General features: G+C 40.4%; 1 protein-coding gene across 1 annotated transcript in view; it reads right to left on the reverse strand.

The window, feature by feature from the left end:
• The window catches only part of pappa2 (pappalysin 2), a 96295-nt gene that overhangs the window by 52362 nt on the left and 27862 nt on the right, over positions 1-16071 (reverse strand). Inside the window, exons 10-13 of the mRNA XM_026150132.2 lie at positions 13003-13185; positions 11011-11278; positions 4556-4684; positions 4391-4476 (exon numbers count right to left, since the gene is read on the reverse strand). Of these exons, the coding sequence (XP_026005917.2) occupies positions 4391-4476; positions 4556-4684; positions 11011-11278; positions 13003-13185 (666 nt within the window). The remainder of the gene's footprint in view (positions 1-4390; positions 4477-4555; positions 4685-11010; positions 11279-13002; positions 13186-16071) is intronic.

The raw sequence follows: 16071 nt of genomic DNA on the forward strand, positions 1-16071 counted from the left end.
ATCTGCGGATAAGCAAGTCGCAGCAGCAGCAGTGTAACAGCATGAATTACAAAAAACTGTCAAAGCAGTGTCAGACAAGACAAAAACACAGACAAAAATATGCCTTTTTCTATTTTATTGTCTCTCTTGCTATATTTAGATTTTTTTCCACATGAACTGAACTTTTAATAACTCTAAAAATTAATCAGTGGTAAGGGAAGATAAGGGAAATAAAACTTTCCACCATGAATTAAAGCAGCAGCAGCGCTTTTATGGCAGAATTTCTGTGAACTAGGGCTGACCCACGGATTCTGACACTCTTGATGGACAAATATGCGCTCATTGAGATGTGCATGGGAAAATATAAAGGGTATAAAAAGAAACTTTCGAGCAACATTTCAGGCCTGCAGAAAGATGTTCCATCAGATCCAAAGCATTAGTCATTGATTATATGTAGTTTTCCAAAGCATTAGTCATTGATTATATGTAGTTTAATGTAAACTTCCTTTAATGCTGGTCTTTATCAATTAAATCATTTCAACAAAATGAGAAGTGAGACTGAAAGTTCCACATTGTGTCATGTGTGGCCTATTTCTTTTCCATATAGCAAAGGTCATCAAGTTCCATGTCCTTAACTTGACTTTTATTGCTGCTTAAGGATTTCAATGACACAAAGTAGAGTAAAGGCCTTTAAAATCGTGACGGACAGATTAACAGATGATGCAGACGACATTGTGATCTGTAGTTTTAGTAGGGAGCGAGCCTGGAGAAGTGGTATGCTCTAGAGAGAAAAGAATGAAAATTAGTAGTAGAGACAGAATAGATTGGTGTAAACGAGAGGGAGACTGGTGTGACACTGAAGCTGCAAGGAGAAGAGGTAGTGAAGGTGGATGAGTTTAAATACCCAGGGTCAACGATTCAGAGAAACGGATAAGAAAAGTGAAAAAGAGAGTGAAGGCAAGGTGAGTGATCTGTGACAGAAGAAGATTAAAAGGGAAGATTTACAAGCTGGTAGTGAGACGTTCTGTAATGTACGATTTCAAAGTGGAGTTGAAGATACTTTTATATGTTTTTTGGAGTGACCACGAGGATAAGAAACTAGTATACTAGAAGGACAGCTCAGGTCGAGTGATTTGGAGACAAAGAGAAAGAGGCGAAGCTAAGATGGTTTAGACGGTTTAGACAAGTACAGAGGAGGTATAGTAGTTACACTGGGTAAAGGATACTAATGGAACTAACTGTTCATAGAAGAAAAGAGGAAAACCACAAGGACGGTTCATGGATGCTGTGGGCACAACAGGGCATTGCCAAATAAGAAACAGAAGTAAAGTCTTACAAGGCAACAACAGCGATATGTGTTAAAAATGTTAACACATAGTTTTATTCTAACTACGTGTAAATGATTTGTCTTGCAGTATAACAGACCACAAGTGGAGAAGTGAATATAACAAGCTACAGCAGTGTCTCACAGAAAAAGTGAAAGCATATAATGCAGCAGGTATTCATAAAAAGGGCGGCAGACGTTACACACTTCAGACGTTTGGCCTCATGAACATGCGAACAGCTGCAGAGGTCACACAGACAGAAAAACAATGATGCGCAATTGGCTTCAATTAATCAATGGAAACATGGTTCTGATAAAAAAGCAAATTAGGCCATTCAGAGCCATATTGTCCTCTTTGGCAATATTAGACTACATGAACTCAACACTCACCCCACCCCTGTTGCGGCTACACCTGTGGAAAATGATTAAGTCATTTTAATTCCAAATGTTGTATTTATCAGGCTTGACAAAAAAGGAACTGATTGACAACCTTTGATGTCACTATTAAGGCCATCTGTTTTTCATTCAGGTCTGCATGCTGCAACCATACTGTGCAACCTTTATTTAATCAGGCATTTAAAAGAAACAATTAAAAATCTGTAACCTCAATTTAAAAAAAGGAAAATGAAAGCAGTCCTTTTTAAAGCCATTAAAAAAATCCAGCTTGTCCACAACCAATCTGTGACAGGATGGACTTAGAAGTAGTTGGTGCAAACAGAACAGAGACACAGATGCGGCATAGTGGGAGTTAACTGGGTCAAGCAAATGTGGCAAGAAAACCCAAACAAATATTCTGTCTATGACTAAGACGTACAACTGAATAATTGGTTTTAAGTGTTGCAATTTGTAAAAACCTGTTTTTGCCAAATGGTTTTCCTTCCTAGTCATGATGTCTTTTATTGTAAAACAAGGGATGTAATAACTTCAGTCACGGCATAGCAAGCCCTGGTGGGGGGGGCCGTTTCCCCCTGACAAATAAATTGACTGGATGACGGAAATTCTAGCCCTGTAACAAGCTTAAAAACTTGAATAACTACCATCCAGCTGCCAGAAGAAACAACACACGGCCTGAAATGAAAGCAGTGGTCACACTGTCTCATCTCAGCTTATCACACCTTCATATGGAATATTTCTTTTATCGGCTGAGGAGTGTCAAGCAAACAGTCAGTTACACAGAGCATGAACTCTGAGGCTGCGGAGGAACACCGCATACCACAGCAGTGCAGCTGATTCATTTATTATTGACAGTACTGCGTGCTCTCATCCAGCCAGTCTATATGAGAAGCAGCGACTTGTTGACAAGCCTGTGACGTGACATAATGAAATCGTGCATGGCGTTCACCTTCTTCGTGCCCTCTGATTGGCTCAGCTCTTCCATGTTGCACTTTATGAACGTGTTTACTTAACTTCAAAGGAGAAAAACACACAATGACAGAGGCACGGTTCTCAACTCTGTGCTTACAATGGAGTGTTTTGGGTAAAACCCCTTCCATGTTGTGTTGTTTTGTGGCCTGTCTGCATGCTTCAGATTGGGTGAGGTGCGGACACAGAGTATTGTTGTCTTGCAGCGGAATTGCAAATGATGGGGGCGCTCTCTGCGGCTTCTTTGTTTAGCTTTACTATGATTTTGGTACTTTTTACTGTTTTTTAACCACCTGGTCTATTGTTATTGATGAATGAACTAAATTCCCAGACATGGACTAAAATTGGATTAGGCCTATTTTATAAACTAGGTGCCAGATTGATATAAAAATCACGGTGTTTGTGAAAACTTTGGTGCAAACGATGGCTTTTGGATCAGCACTACTGCTCTATAATCCTAAAAAAAAGGTTTTAGTCATAGAAACATAGTCGGCCTGTCAGTCCTACACTGAGGAAGACTGCTTGTAAGAAAGGAAACTAGTCAGTTTCATTGTTGTTCACTTGGAAACAGATCAGAGTATTTAAAGGACATTTACCAGAACACCAAGGCCACATTTTCAAAGTGAGGATTAACAGGTGAATCTTTTTTGTCTGTGACTAAATCTTGGACAAAGCTGCTTTATGGCAACTGCACAAGCCACTGAGCCACAAACGACTTTTTGTTAAGGTTTCTCATCTTACTGCAAATCTTCAATTGTTTATTGTATATATTACAGGAACAAATTGTTCTTGTATAAATCTCACCAAAGCTCAACCCCTCCCCCCAAAAAGCATAACCACAGCAGCTCTTACCTAATTCGAGCCGTCTTATTGGGTATAAAAACTAGAAATAATGAACCTCATCACCCCTCTTGCTTGCACTTGATTCGCTTCGGGCAGTCAGAGCTACAAGGTGGCCCTTCAATCACCTAACTGTGGGGTCACTGTACAAAAACTAGCAGAATAAAGCCTTTGACTGTGTTTATGATCCCTGACTGAAGGGAGCTGGCTCACTGCTGCAGATGTGACTTGATAACAAAAAAATGTATGACTTATTTTAGCTGAAGGATATCAAACAAAATGAAAAATGGACACTATGTCCAAAACGCAAGTGTTATTGTAAGCTGATTTTTGCAATTCAAAACCAAAGCATGATCTCTGATAAAAATCAATAAACTTCATTTATCAATATTCCAAGGTCAACACTAAATCACCAGAGAAACATGCCTGACACATGTTTTCAGACTACACCGTGTACTTTACTGCTGAAAAGTGTTTTCCGGATGCTTCTTTGCCAGCCTCATGTCAAAATACTTTTCTGCAAAAGACTTGTGACCACTTATCACCCCTCAGCTCATCTGTTTTCGCTTATGTTGCTGTGATGTTACATTAATGGTTTGTGGAATTCATTCAAGCCAGAAGCTTTTATGTCTTGTAAATTAAATTTGATTGGGTTGAATTTTTCTGTGTCTTAATGCTGCTGCATGCACAAATGTGAGATTTCTGGCCACTTAGTGACCACTCCTTCACACTAAAAGTTCACATAGTATTCGTGTTTTGCATGTATGAGAGAGTCGGTTCGTGTTATGTCTGGTAATTAAAAGAAAAACCTCAAACAGTTTGACAGGCTTCCAATTTTAAACTGTGTGTAAACTCGAAGCAGCAGAGACAGTGAATGGCACTCACCATTGCATTTAAAGCCCATCTCCTTGCCGCATCTCTTAGAGCAGCCATCGCCATCCAACAGATTACTGTCATCACATTCTTCTGTCCTACAGAGAGAGGACCATCATTATCAATGCCCTGTGTAATTAGTCACCAATGTTATCAGCATGTTAATGTGCAACATACCCCTGTATGAGGCCATCTCCACAGTAAGGCTGTCCATGTGTGTAGAGAAGCGGTGGCGAAGCGTCACTGAGCTGACCATCAGCTTCCACCTGGACTGTGTACTTGTACTTAACTCCCTGTGTAACAGACCTGGGAAGAACAAGAACAGAGACAAGAAACTGTTGTGTAATGTTTCCTTTGGCATTATAAACTTATAACAGAAGATTGTTCCAGTCTTCAAAGGAGCATTTACCCACATTTTTACTGCATTGTGTTATGAACTGATCATATAATGTTTATAGGCTTGATTATAAATGGCTTTGAGTCAGTCGATACTTAATAAAATAAGAATTTTGTGCATAATGGTGCCAGTTTGCTGTACTTTTTAAAAAAGAAATACTGTTGTGCTACGTAGGAAGGAAGCATTGTATTTATTATGTTTCCAAACAGATTCATTATGCTTTAATCCTGTTGGATTCTGTAAGCAATCGCCAAAAAAGTGGAATTTGCTCTCCCTGTAACCTTGTATTATCCAGTGACCTTAAAGCCTCATAGCAGGAAGTATGTGTAACAGTACCACGGCTAATGTGTCTGGACTATTGATCTGTTTTGGTGTGCTGAGGCTATAAAAAGACCGTCCTCCCTGTTTTCTTAGCACAAATAAACTGCCCCTGCATCCACCTGGGGTAGACCAGGAGTATCACACAACTGCATTATCTAAGGTGTGTCCAATTTCACCAGACTCTAGAAATTTCCTTTATTAATTATGTATAAGTGAAGGAAATGAAGGTTGTGAAAAACGTCCTCATTTCCTGTTGATCTAAACTGTATCTATAGTCTGCTATATCTTCTGCCACAACTCCTCTCTCTTCTTTGTTCTTAGAGGCCTGACATTACATCAATCGGGCATAACATCATGACCATCTGCCCAATAATGTGTTGGTCCCACCTTTTTCTGTCAAAACAGTCCTGTCCCACCGAGGCATGGAGTCCTCTAGACCCCTAAATGTGTGCTGTGGTATCTGCACCAAGATGTTCCCAACAGATCCTTTAAGTCATTGCAAGGTGGGGCCTTCATGGATTGGACTTGTTTGTCCAGCATGTCCCACAGATTCTTGAACGAAGACCATGACAACACTTCAGACTCGTTATCGTACTCCTCGATCCATTTCTGAACCATTTTTCTTTGTGCCAGTGTGCATTGCACTGCTTCCTCCAGTTTGCCTTCTTGCCCTACTACAATAGACATTAAGTCTGTGTGGCGTGGCGTGGCGTGGCGGGGCGGGGCGTGGCCTGTGGTGCCGTGCAGAGGAGGTGGACGCACCTGCACGGCATCCGCAATCACGCCCCGCCGAATTAAATATTGTACTGGGTCCTGTGGTTGGGGTTGTTGTGATAATGTTGAGCGGGCAGCGGGAGAGCTGCAGCTCTGTGACTATTGTTGACAGCAACCGTCAAAGCATTAATAAAAAGTATCAAAATGCCACTGGGTCTGCCGTGTATGTTTACAGTTTTAATTCGGCGGGGCGTGATTGCGGATGCCGTGCAGGTGCGTCCGCCTCCTCTGCACGGCACCGCAGGCCACGCCCCGCCACAGTCGGCTAGCCACATGATGTGAAAAAGGACATAATCATCAGACCAGGCCACCTTTTTCAATTGCTTTGTGGTCTAGTTCTGATGCTCACGGGCCCCATTGTTCTGGTTGTATTGGTCAGCATGGGCACCATGACAGGTCTGCAGGTAACGACATACACAATAAACTGCGATGCACTGTGTATTCTGACATCTTTCTATCAGAATGAGCAATTTTTCGGCATTTTGAGCTTCGGTAGTTTGTCCGTTGGATCGGATCAGCCTTCACCCCCCAAGTGCATCAGTGATCCTTGACCCTGTGGCTGATTCCCCGCTGTTTTTTTTCCTGAACCACTTTTGATGGATACTGATCACTACAGACTGCAGCTACTGATTGGAAGGTTGGTGGTTCGATCCCTGGCTCTCCCTAGTCTACATGTCAAATATCCTTGGGCAAGATACTAACCCTAAGTTGCTCTCTGATGCATCCATTGGAGTATGATTGCGTGTGAATGTCAGATAGTAAGCACTTAAGCTTAGAAGTGTTTGTGTGAATGGGTGAATGTGGCATGTTGTATTAAGCGCTTTGAGTACTCCAAAGTCCATTTACCATTTACAGGAGCTTTGGAGACTCAGTCATCTAGCCATCACAAATTGGTCCTTGTCAAACTCGCTCAAATTCTCACACTTGCACATTTTCCTGCTTTTAATACATCAAAGTTAAGGACATAATGTTCACTTGCTCCCTGATATATCCTACAAACTAACAGGTGCCAGGGTGATAAGATAATCAGTGTTCTCTCTAGTAAACAAGTAAAAATTCATTCATCATAAACCATTTTTCAGAATGAACTCAACATAAGTCTGTAGTTAAACAGGTTATTCTGAATATTGCTAGTCCCATATATCTGTAATTTATCATTTCAGTCCGGTTGTTTTCCAAAAAAAATGAAAATTGCGAAAGTAATACCACTATATAAAAGTAATGACAAACACAGTTGTACCAATTATAGGCCTATTTCTCTACTGCCTCAATTCTCAAAAATTCTAGAAAAACTTTTTAATTCAAGATTAGAAAAATTCCTTGAAAAACATCAAATAATAAATGTTGGTCAGTATGGTTTCAGAACGCAAAGAACCACTTCAATGGCGATAATTGAGGCAGTAGAAGAAATTACTGATACACTGGATAAAAATAAATATGCAGTTGGTATTTTTGTTGATCTCAAAAAGGCCTTTGACACAATCAATCACTCAATATTATTGGATAAATTGGAAAGATATGGTATTCGAGGGAAAGCTGGTAACTGGTTAAAAAGTTACCTAACAGGTCGGGAACAATATGTTAGCATAGGGCATTACCATTCAGAGAAACTTGGTATTACATGTGGTGTTCCCCAAGGGTCAGTGTTGGGACCAAAACTTTTCAATGTATACATAAATGATATTTTTGATGTTTCTCAAGTACTTAAACTCATACTGTTCGCAGATGACACCAACATATTTTTCAGTAGCGATGATTATACTGATCTTGTAATGACCGTAAACAGGGAGCTAAAATTAATAAAAAAATGGATGGACATAAATAAATTATCATTAAATATAAATAAAACTAAAGCAATGTTTTTTGGTAATTTAAAATATAATATAGAATTACCAATTATCATTGAAGGTGTACCAATTGATAATGTGAGTGAAAACAAATTTTTGGGAGTCATAATTGATAACAAAATTTCATGGAAACCCCACGTCAGACACATAAAAACCAAAATTTCCAGAAGTCTCGCAGTTTTGAACAAAGTGAAACCATACCTTGATAAAGATGCACTTCGTACTCTGTACTGTACCCTGGTTCTTCCATATCTTACATATTGTGTGGAAGTGTGGGGAAATACATATAAAAATACAACTAATCCATTAGTCACAGTACAGAAACGAGCACTGCGTATTATTCACAAGGCTGGTTATCTAGATCATACTCACAAATTCTTTCTTCAGGCAAAGTTACTTAAATTCCAGGATCTGGTTAATTACAATACATCCATAATTTTGTATAAAGCTTTTACTAAACTTTTACCGGCAAATTTACAAACTAGATTTGAAATTCGAGAAAAGGTTTATAATGTGAGAGGCTTTGGAGAATTCAAATTACCCAGAACTCGAACAACCCGTAAAGGTTTTTGTGTGTCTGTATGTGGTGTGAAAATCTGGAACAGTCTGAGTTTACAATTGAAACAATGCAAAAATATTCATAGATTTAAATTCCTCTACAAACAGTTGGTCTGGTCACATGATGCTTTTAGTGTGCTCTGTAATGTCTGTCCTCTTACCATTGCTGGTATGGATTCCAAAATAAAAAAAAAAATACATAAAGTGTGCATATGTATGTACATATATGTACTTGTGTGTGTAGATATATATGTATGTATATGTATGTGTGTTTGTTACTTGTAGTTATTACTGCCTGTTACCTGTGGTAATGCAATTTATAATTTATATATTCTGTATTCAGTTATGAAGGCTCTAATTGTTGTTTGCGAGCTGCCGTTTAGATGCTTGTATCTGCCCGGGGCTGTTGATGGGTCTGTATGCAATGATGGGCGTAGCTGCGGGAAGTTTGTTTTTTTTGTTGATGAGTGAGTATAGGGGTGGGATTTAATAAGTTTTCTTCGTCCCACTCCTTTTTCAGGCAATTTTTGTTTTTTGTTTTGTGCATTTTATGTTCAATATAGGTATTTGTTGTGCCTGAAAATGAACAAATAAATGAAATGAACATATGTAGTTGCCATGGCGATTTCTCTTAGATCTACATTCTACAACTGCTTATATAAAAAGTTTGTAAAAGTATGGTCTTATAAAATAGGGGTAAGCATTAATCTGGGAAATAGGAAAACTCACATTCATAGACGAATTAAAATAAAAAGAATTTTGTATGAATAATAAAAAAAAGACGTGGAACAAGAAGTTCAAATCATCAGACTTGCACTTTTGTATAAACTTGGTGAACGCAGGAAAAGGACATGACTGATTGTCACTTTCTGAAAGTGCTGGAACAGTCAGACACATGCCATCTATTCCAACGTTGCAAAGGTACAGGCAGGGAAATTCCTGTTTGTCCATTTCACAAAAGAATTGTTGGATATCTGAAGAAGTCCTCTGTTATTCACACCCACTTTAATTTGTCCAGCTGTGTCGAGGTGAAAAGAAGCCAGAGTTTTAACTTTCTCTCGCTCACTCTCTTTTTTTTATTGTTTTAGGATGGGCTATGGTTATACACAACAGATAACTGATTGGGGTTAGTGGTGAGGTTGGGTTCAGCTTAGAGCAAAGGGAAACACATCAGTGGGGCAACATAGCCTTTGAAACAGGCTTTCTGGAACACTTTTAGTTTCCAGTGTAGTCCAGGGTTGCCAGACAATGAGCTGCATGTACGACAGCTTAAAGCATCAACTATTTCTGCAGCTTCTGCTTTTTTTCATCCACTGATTTAAAAAAAAAATCACATTGGATATTAACATTGTGGGTTTTTTGATTAATTAACCAGTCATATAGTCCTACGCACTCATCCTTTCAGCATATACTGCAAGTTCAGATGCAGGAAATGGCCAAGGATCTGATCCAAGCAGTCACTGGTGTTTATGGCCTCTCTGGCTCACATTTGGTTCATATTCCAAAAAAGAAAGAGATCTTAATCTGCTTACTTTGCTTCACCTCTGGTGTGCTTTTGCCTCCATCAGCCCCCTGTTACCACAGTTCACTCTCCCTTCTCCTTCCCTCACCAACAATGTGCTTCACTTCAAGTTTCCTTTCTTTGCCTCAAACCTCTACTCTGTCCACACCTCTCATTTGTGTCTCTCTGTATGCCTGTATATCTTTTTCAATTGCCGCTGTCCCTCCTCCCCTCGCCTCTTTTTCATCTCCCCTACTCTCCATTATCCCACCCGCCCTTCCTCGCTCTCCCCTCCTTTCCAAACTCATTGCTCTTAAACTCTCCCGTCTCCTCACATCAACCCCTCTTTGCCCTCCTCAGTCCCACATAACTCAATTCCCCGTGGTTCTTACATCTTTTTGCACTTAGACACAGCTTGTGTAACATAGGAGATGTGTTCCATGAAAAATAAACTGTTTTTGAAGCTGTGTCCACCTAACATCCCCATACCCCCTTGCTTTGTAAAACAACAACAGCTTCCCAGAAAATCAAAGTGCCACTGCATTTGAAATCATTCCCAAATGATCTCCAATCATGCGACACTGCTGTCATGTCCTGGCAGGTACTTATCAGCTTTTTGTGTGTATAAGAAAAGCATTAGAGACGGGGTATTTTTATACTGAGGGCTGTTATTTGCTGAGACTTAAAAAAGAAAAGAAAAACTGGCTTGTGGATTTACATTTGGATTCCAGTAATCATTTGGACACCCCGCACTACGAGACAGGATACAAACTGATTCATCTTAACCCTGAAACTTCAGCAAGCTTTTGATTAAGTATATGGTTGTTGAAACAGATTTGGATCAGTATCCACACTCGGCATCCCCATGTTGGAAACGTTTGTGTTCGAAGTTTTTCAAACAAAACACAGCCCAAACACTTTAAAGAGACAGATATCTGTGGATTAGTGGATCTGAGGACACACACATGCTGTGCTGTACAATCTGCAGTCAATGCCGGCCTTAAATAACCTTCACCTCAGAGCTGTACAGCATTAGCTGTCGCTACTTCATCCATAATGTAACAGACGTATAGATATAGATAGAATAGATATTCAGAGAACCAAGAATGTCAAAGGAGTTTTCTGTGGTCTGAGAAAAAAACAGAAAGCCATCTTGTTACCTGTGAGCGAAACATAGTAAAATTCTGTCGTGAGCTTATCTGCATGTAAATCAGATGGGTCAGGCAGCCTTTACCTGTCCGTAAATGTCTGCTGGGTCTGTGGTAAGGGGGCTTTACTGGCGAAAGGTGGCTGACGGCGAATGTGGTAGAGTAGAGGCTGGCAGCTGGAGCACAGAGGAATCTCCATAATCTCCAAGGTGCAGAATTTTATGGCAGCAATGGCAACGTTGTGGGTGTCGAGGCGCATGGTGAGGGGTAAGTCACAGAACACATGCTGTGGTCCCAGGTTAATACTTTTCCCTGTGTCTGAGATCAGCTCGATGTTGGCTATTGCTGGGCTGTCTGCAACAGGGTAAAATGTTGGTGAGTTATGCAGCACATCTCCAACAAAGACATTTTCCCATTTAGGTATACATAATGTATGGCTGCATGGAAGGAGGTTTCTTTAATGGAGTTCTTTCAGTATTTTCTCGAGTAAATGTATTTGTCTGCCACCATCCAGAAAAGGAAGACTGCGCCCCACCTGTTGTGATTAACTTGCACCTGATCCCTGGCTACGTTAGCTCACTAACAAAGAAATGAACAGTCACTCATTTTAATGAAGAGATATGGTACATCAACCAAAAATATTACAGATTACAATCAATCAGATCTCAATTAGTAACATGCACAGAGTCAATTTCTTCCCTTCCAACCTCTTCATTGGAAGAGTACCTGGGTAAGACCAAAAGCTTTCAAAGGACATCAGGGACAAGATTGTAGATCTGGACAAGACTGGACTGGACTACAAGACCATCAGCAAGAAGCTCAGTGCAAAAGTGACAGTCATCAACCACGCTGAGTCTGGAGGTCCATGGAAGATCTTGCCTATTGGCAGGGTGGCTGTAGCTCAGGTGGTAGAGCGGGTCACCTACTCAAGGAGACCTGAAGGTTGGTGGTTTGATCCCAGGCTCCTCCAGTCTACATGCCAAATATCCTTGGGCAAGATATTAACCCCATGTTGCCCTCCGATGCATCCATCGGAGTGTGAATGCGAGTCAATGTTAGATAGAAGCACTAAAAACAATCATACGATTGGGCTGAATGGATGAGTTGTATAAAGTGCTCAATGACCGTAGAAAAGTGCTATATAAGAACCTGGGGTTAGGATGACCATGAGAAAAGTGGTGGAAGAGCTTGTTAATTATCTGAATGCAGTTGGGACCACAGTCACCAAGAACACCACAATGATTCCCCAGCTCGAGAAGGCACGTGTACATGCGAGCCTAATTTTTGCATCTTCATGATTTTCACTTGGGAGAGAGTGCTGTGGTCAGAGGAAACCAAAATCAAGCACGTTGGCATCAATTTGACCAAATGTGTTTGAAGGAAGGGAAATGCTGAATGTGACCCAAAGAAAACCATCTCCAGAGTCAAGCATGGAGGTGCAAATATGCTTTGGCATTGCTTTTCTGCAAAGGACAGAGGACAGTTTTACCACACTGAAGGACTATTGACAGGGACCTCTATCATAAAATCTTGGTTGAGACAAGGACAGGTTATCCAGAAGACCACGAAGGGAACAAAGGTGTGGCTAATGAAGAAGCGCATTGTGGTCTGGCCAGAAGTGACCTAGCCAGTCTCCAGAAATGTAGTCCTATAGAAAATCTGTGAATGGAGCTGAAGCTTCAAATTGCCAAGTGGCAGCCAAGAAATCTAAAGGATGTTGAGAGTTTCTGCAAAGAGAGGTCTACTGAAATCCCTCCTGAGATCTGCGCAAATCTGGTGACCAACTACAACAAAAGTCTTACTGCTGTGCTTGCCAACAAGGCTTTTTCTACCAAGTACTAAATGTCTTATTTCACTCTATGAGAAGCAAATCAATTCATAAATTTTATGTTAAGTGTTCTTTTTTCTGGATTTTTGGTTAATATTCTGTCTATCATAAAAGTATCAAACTACCCAAGACTGTCTACTTCTTTGTAAGTGAGCAAAACGTACAATTTCAGCAGGGGATCAAATAATTAATTTCCCCACCGTGCCTATTATTCAAAACTGACGAGTATTTATTATGGAGTGACACTTACTCGCAGAGATATACGTGACCCAGAGCGTAAGGGCGTGTGGAACAATAGGGTGTAGGAACCTCAGTGTGAGGGTGCAGCCCTCTGTGCCCGGACATGGTGACGTCACGTTGGTGTCATACAGGCTAAACTCAGGACTCCACGCTTGGAGACTGGAATCACATGGCTGTTCCACATCAGGTGGTCCTGTTGACAACATCACACAGACACACGTGTTGGTGCTGTTGTGTTACAAGTGTTCCCAATGACTTCATTCATTTTACTCTAAAGCACAGAACACCCCATGTATGCAGGAATTAATCCTAACTGATATATGATGATGATTAGAAACAGTGTAGTGAGCATTCAGTTGACTCCAGAAAATACAAAAGTACACCATGGAGACTCAATAGAGTGTCTGAGTGGAAAAATAGATTTTTTTTAGACCCATACTCACACTTAAATAAACTGAATTTCTCTTTACCTTCAGTGAAGGACTGTGGTTGCGAAAAGGGTGTGTCTCACTGGCAAACTGGACAGCAGCACAAAGATCCAGACAAAGCATATTTCTAGGAATACATTGCATGCATGCTTCTCCAAATGAGGGAATTTATACAAGGTAAAATGAGGCATGCCAGGCAAGCTGTTACACTGAACCAATCAACAAAGATACAAACTGCAACAGTGATAAAGTTCTTTGTGTATTTCTGTGTCTGTCTGTCACAAAGTCCTCCATACTTTTTCCTGCGCACATATCTGCCGCAGCAGAGAAACATCCAGAGACCGCTGTCAACAACACTGCAGCCAGGCTTTTAACACTTCCAAAGAGAAGTGACCAGATTACACCAGCCACTGGCAATCTGTGAGTTTCAAAAATTGATTTTTAAGATTTTAGTGCCTCTCAGCCTTGATTAGTCTGGGTTCTGCCTACAGGGAGAGAGAGAGGGTGAAAGGGAGGGAGACAGAGGTTCTTGTACCTAATTCTCTAAAGATAAATGGACTTTGCACCCCGGGGCCCTCAGTTATGGAACTCGCTGCCTTACCCAGAAAGCTGAAGCAAACCTGTTCAGCTACATCTTACTCCAATGATCACTGCATATGCATGTATGCCTGTCCTCTAACTCCTCCTAGATCCATTGATCAATCTGGATTGAACTTACTATATACACTGCCAAGGGTACCAGGATTATCAATATCTATATAGCTTTAGGGAATTAAATTATTAACATTATGTGTAGGAGCTAGCAGCATTAGATCAACATAAGCTGGGATGACATTGAAATGGGAATCTGTCAGTGTTCTTCCTGTTGGTTTGAAGTAGAGACAAACCTGTCAGATATCCTATAGTGGGTAAATCTGATGTTTAGGTAATGCTACCAGTGAAATGTCATTGTCAAGCAAATCAGATCAAACCATACCCTGTCCAAAAGAAGCAGATTAATCTACTCTGATTAACATAGCAGTGATTTTAATTTGGTTTTGTTGAGTCCTGCCTTTTCCTCAATATGGTGTCTTCATCTCTATTTATAAGTAACTGAAAATACATTTCCCGGTGTTACTTCTAAAAACTACAAGCAAGCTGACTTTCTTTTGGAACGGAAAGTGGAATTTTCCTGCTGACAAAGTTACAACCATTCACTTAAAGATGGCGTTCATTCAAGAACGCAGGAAGTAACATCATTACAGCAGGCGAAATGAGTTGTTAATTGTTAGAGCGTTAGTGATTAGCACAATGGAATCACAGTATGGCACAATTATTATGAGCTGTCTCAGGTGAAATCCAAATAAAATCAACACGCTAAAGAGGTGTTACATATTTCACACCCACTATGATTAACCATGTCGAAGCACAGTCAGAAGGACAATTAATGCAAAGATTGGTCTCTAAATGAGTGTGTAAAGACCCATAAAATGGAAATGGACATTTTTGGGGGCTTACCACATTTTCCAAGCTACCAACATGCTACTTTATTATAATCGTACAGCCCAGAGTAAAAGTAAGCAAATGGGAACCATCTTTAATACTGAGAGAGAAGTGGAGCTACTGCCTGTGTGGAACAGGTGCACTTACCATGGAAACCGCTTCAATAAACAGCTTGTGACAAGCGTTAAAGAAGAGAATATGAAACTACTGCATTTTGATACAGGACGAGCATTACCTGAGAAGTCTTTTAAGCTTTTGATGCAGTTAGCATACCATCTATTTAGTTTTCCACGGACTGACTGAGTAAATGAAATGAGCAAAGACTCTGTCTGTCATGTTGACAAACCCAGATAAAATAACCATCCAACGGCTCCACTCTTTCCTTCAGACTTGTTTTTTGGTTTTCCTTCCTAAAGGCTTCCTCTCACTCATCTGTTCTTCTCTCACGCTAGCAGCTTTAACGGGAATACATAATTGAACTTAAGCATTCAGCTAATAAACCACTTTGAAGCAGAATGGGTAGAAAACCTTTCACCCTTTACAAATAGTATGTTTGTAACGAGATATTTTCTTTTCAATAAACGAAGAAAATGTGCACTCCTCAAAGGTTGATTCTGTTCATTTGGATGTAGCGTTTACAGCAGAAGAAACGTTTCATCACTTATCTAAGTGGCTTCTTCAGTCTCAGCTGACTGCAGGTTCACCAACATTTGCACAATGACTGAAACCAGCCCACTGAAGGAACAATGGGCTGGGAGGTCAGTTCCTTAATCTTAATTATGCAAATTCTCATGACCATTGATCAACAACCACTGATCAATGGCCATGAGTACCATTCACAGAGAGTTGGGGAACGGCTGCAATCACAGCACGTAAGATGGTGAAAGATGTACCCTTAGGCCCCATCCTCGATTCAGAGATGGTCTTTCCCTTTTCACATAAATGGCCTCCTTGATTCCCCGCTAGTTTCAATCATTACTCAAATGTACTCTTTATAAGAGTGGGGAAACCTGCAGTCTGCTGAGACTGAAGAAGTCACTTGGATGAGTGACGAAAAGTTTCTCCCACTGAAGACGTCCAGATGAACAGAATCAACTTTTGGGGATTTACTTACCTGGATGATTGAACATGCATCAAGACATTTATGCGCTCAATTATTATTTTGAGAT

Source organism: Astatotilapia calliptera, chromosome 18 (assembly GCF_964374335.1).
Source record: "Astatotilapia calliptera chromosome 18, fAstCal68.1, whole genome shotgun sequence".
In the NCBI taxonomy this organism is placed as follows: domain Eukaryota; kingdom Metazoa; phylum Chordata; class Actinopteri; order Cichliformes; family Cichlidae; genus Astatotilapia; species Astatotilapia calliptera.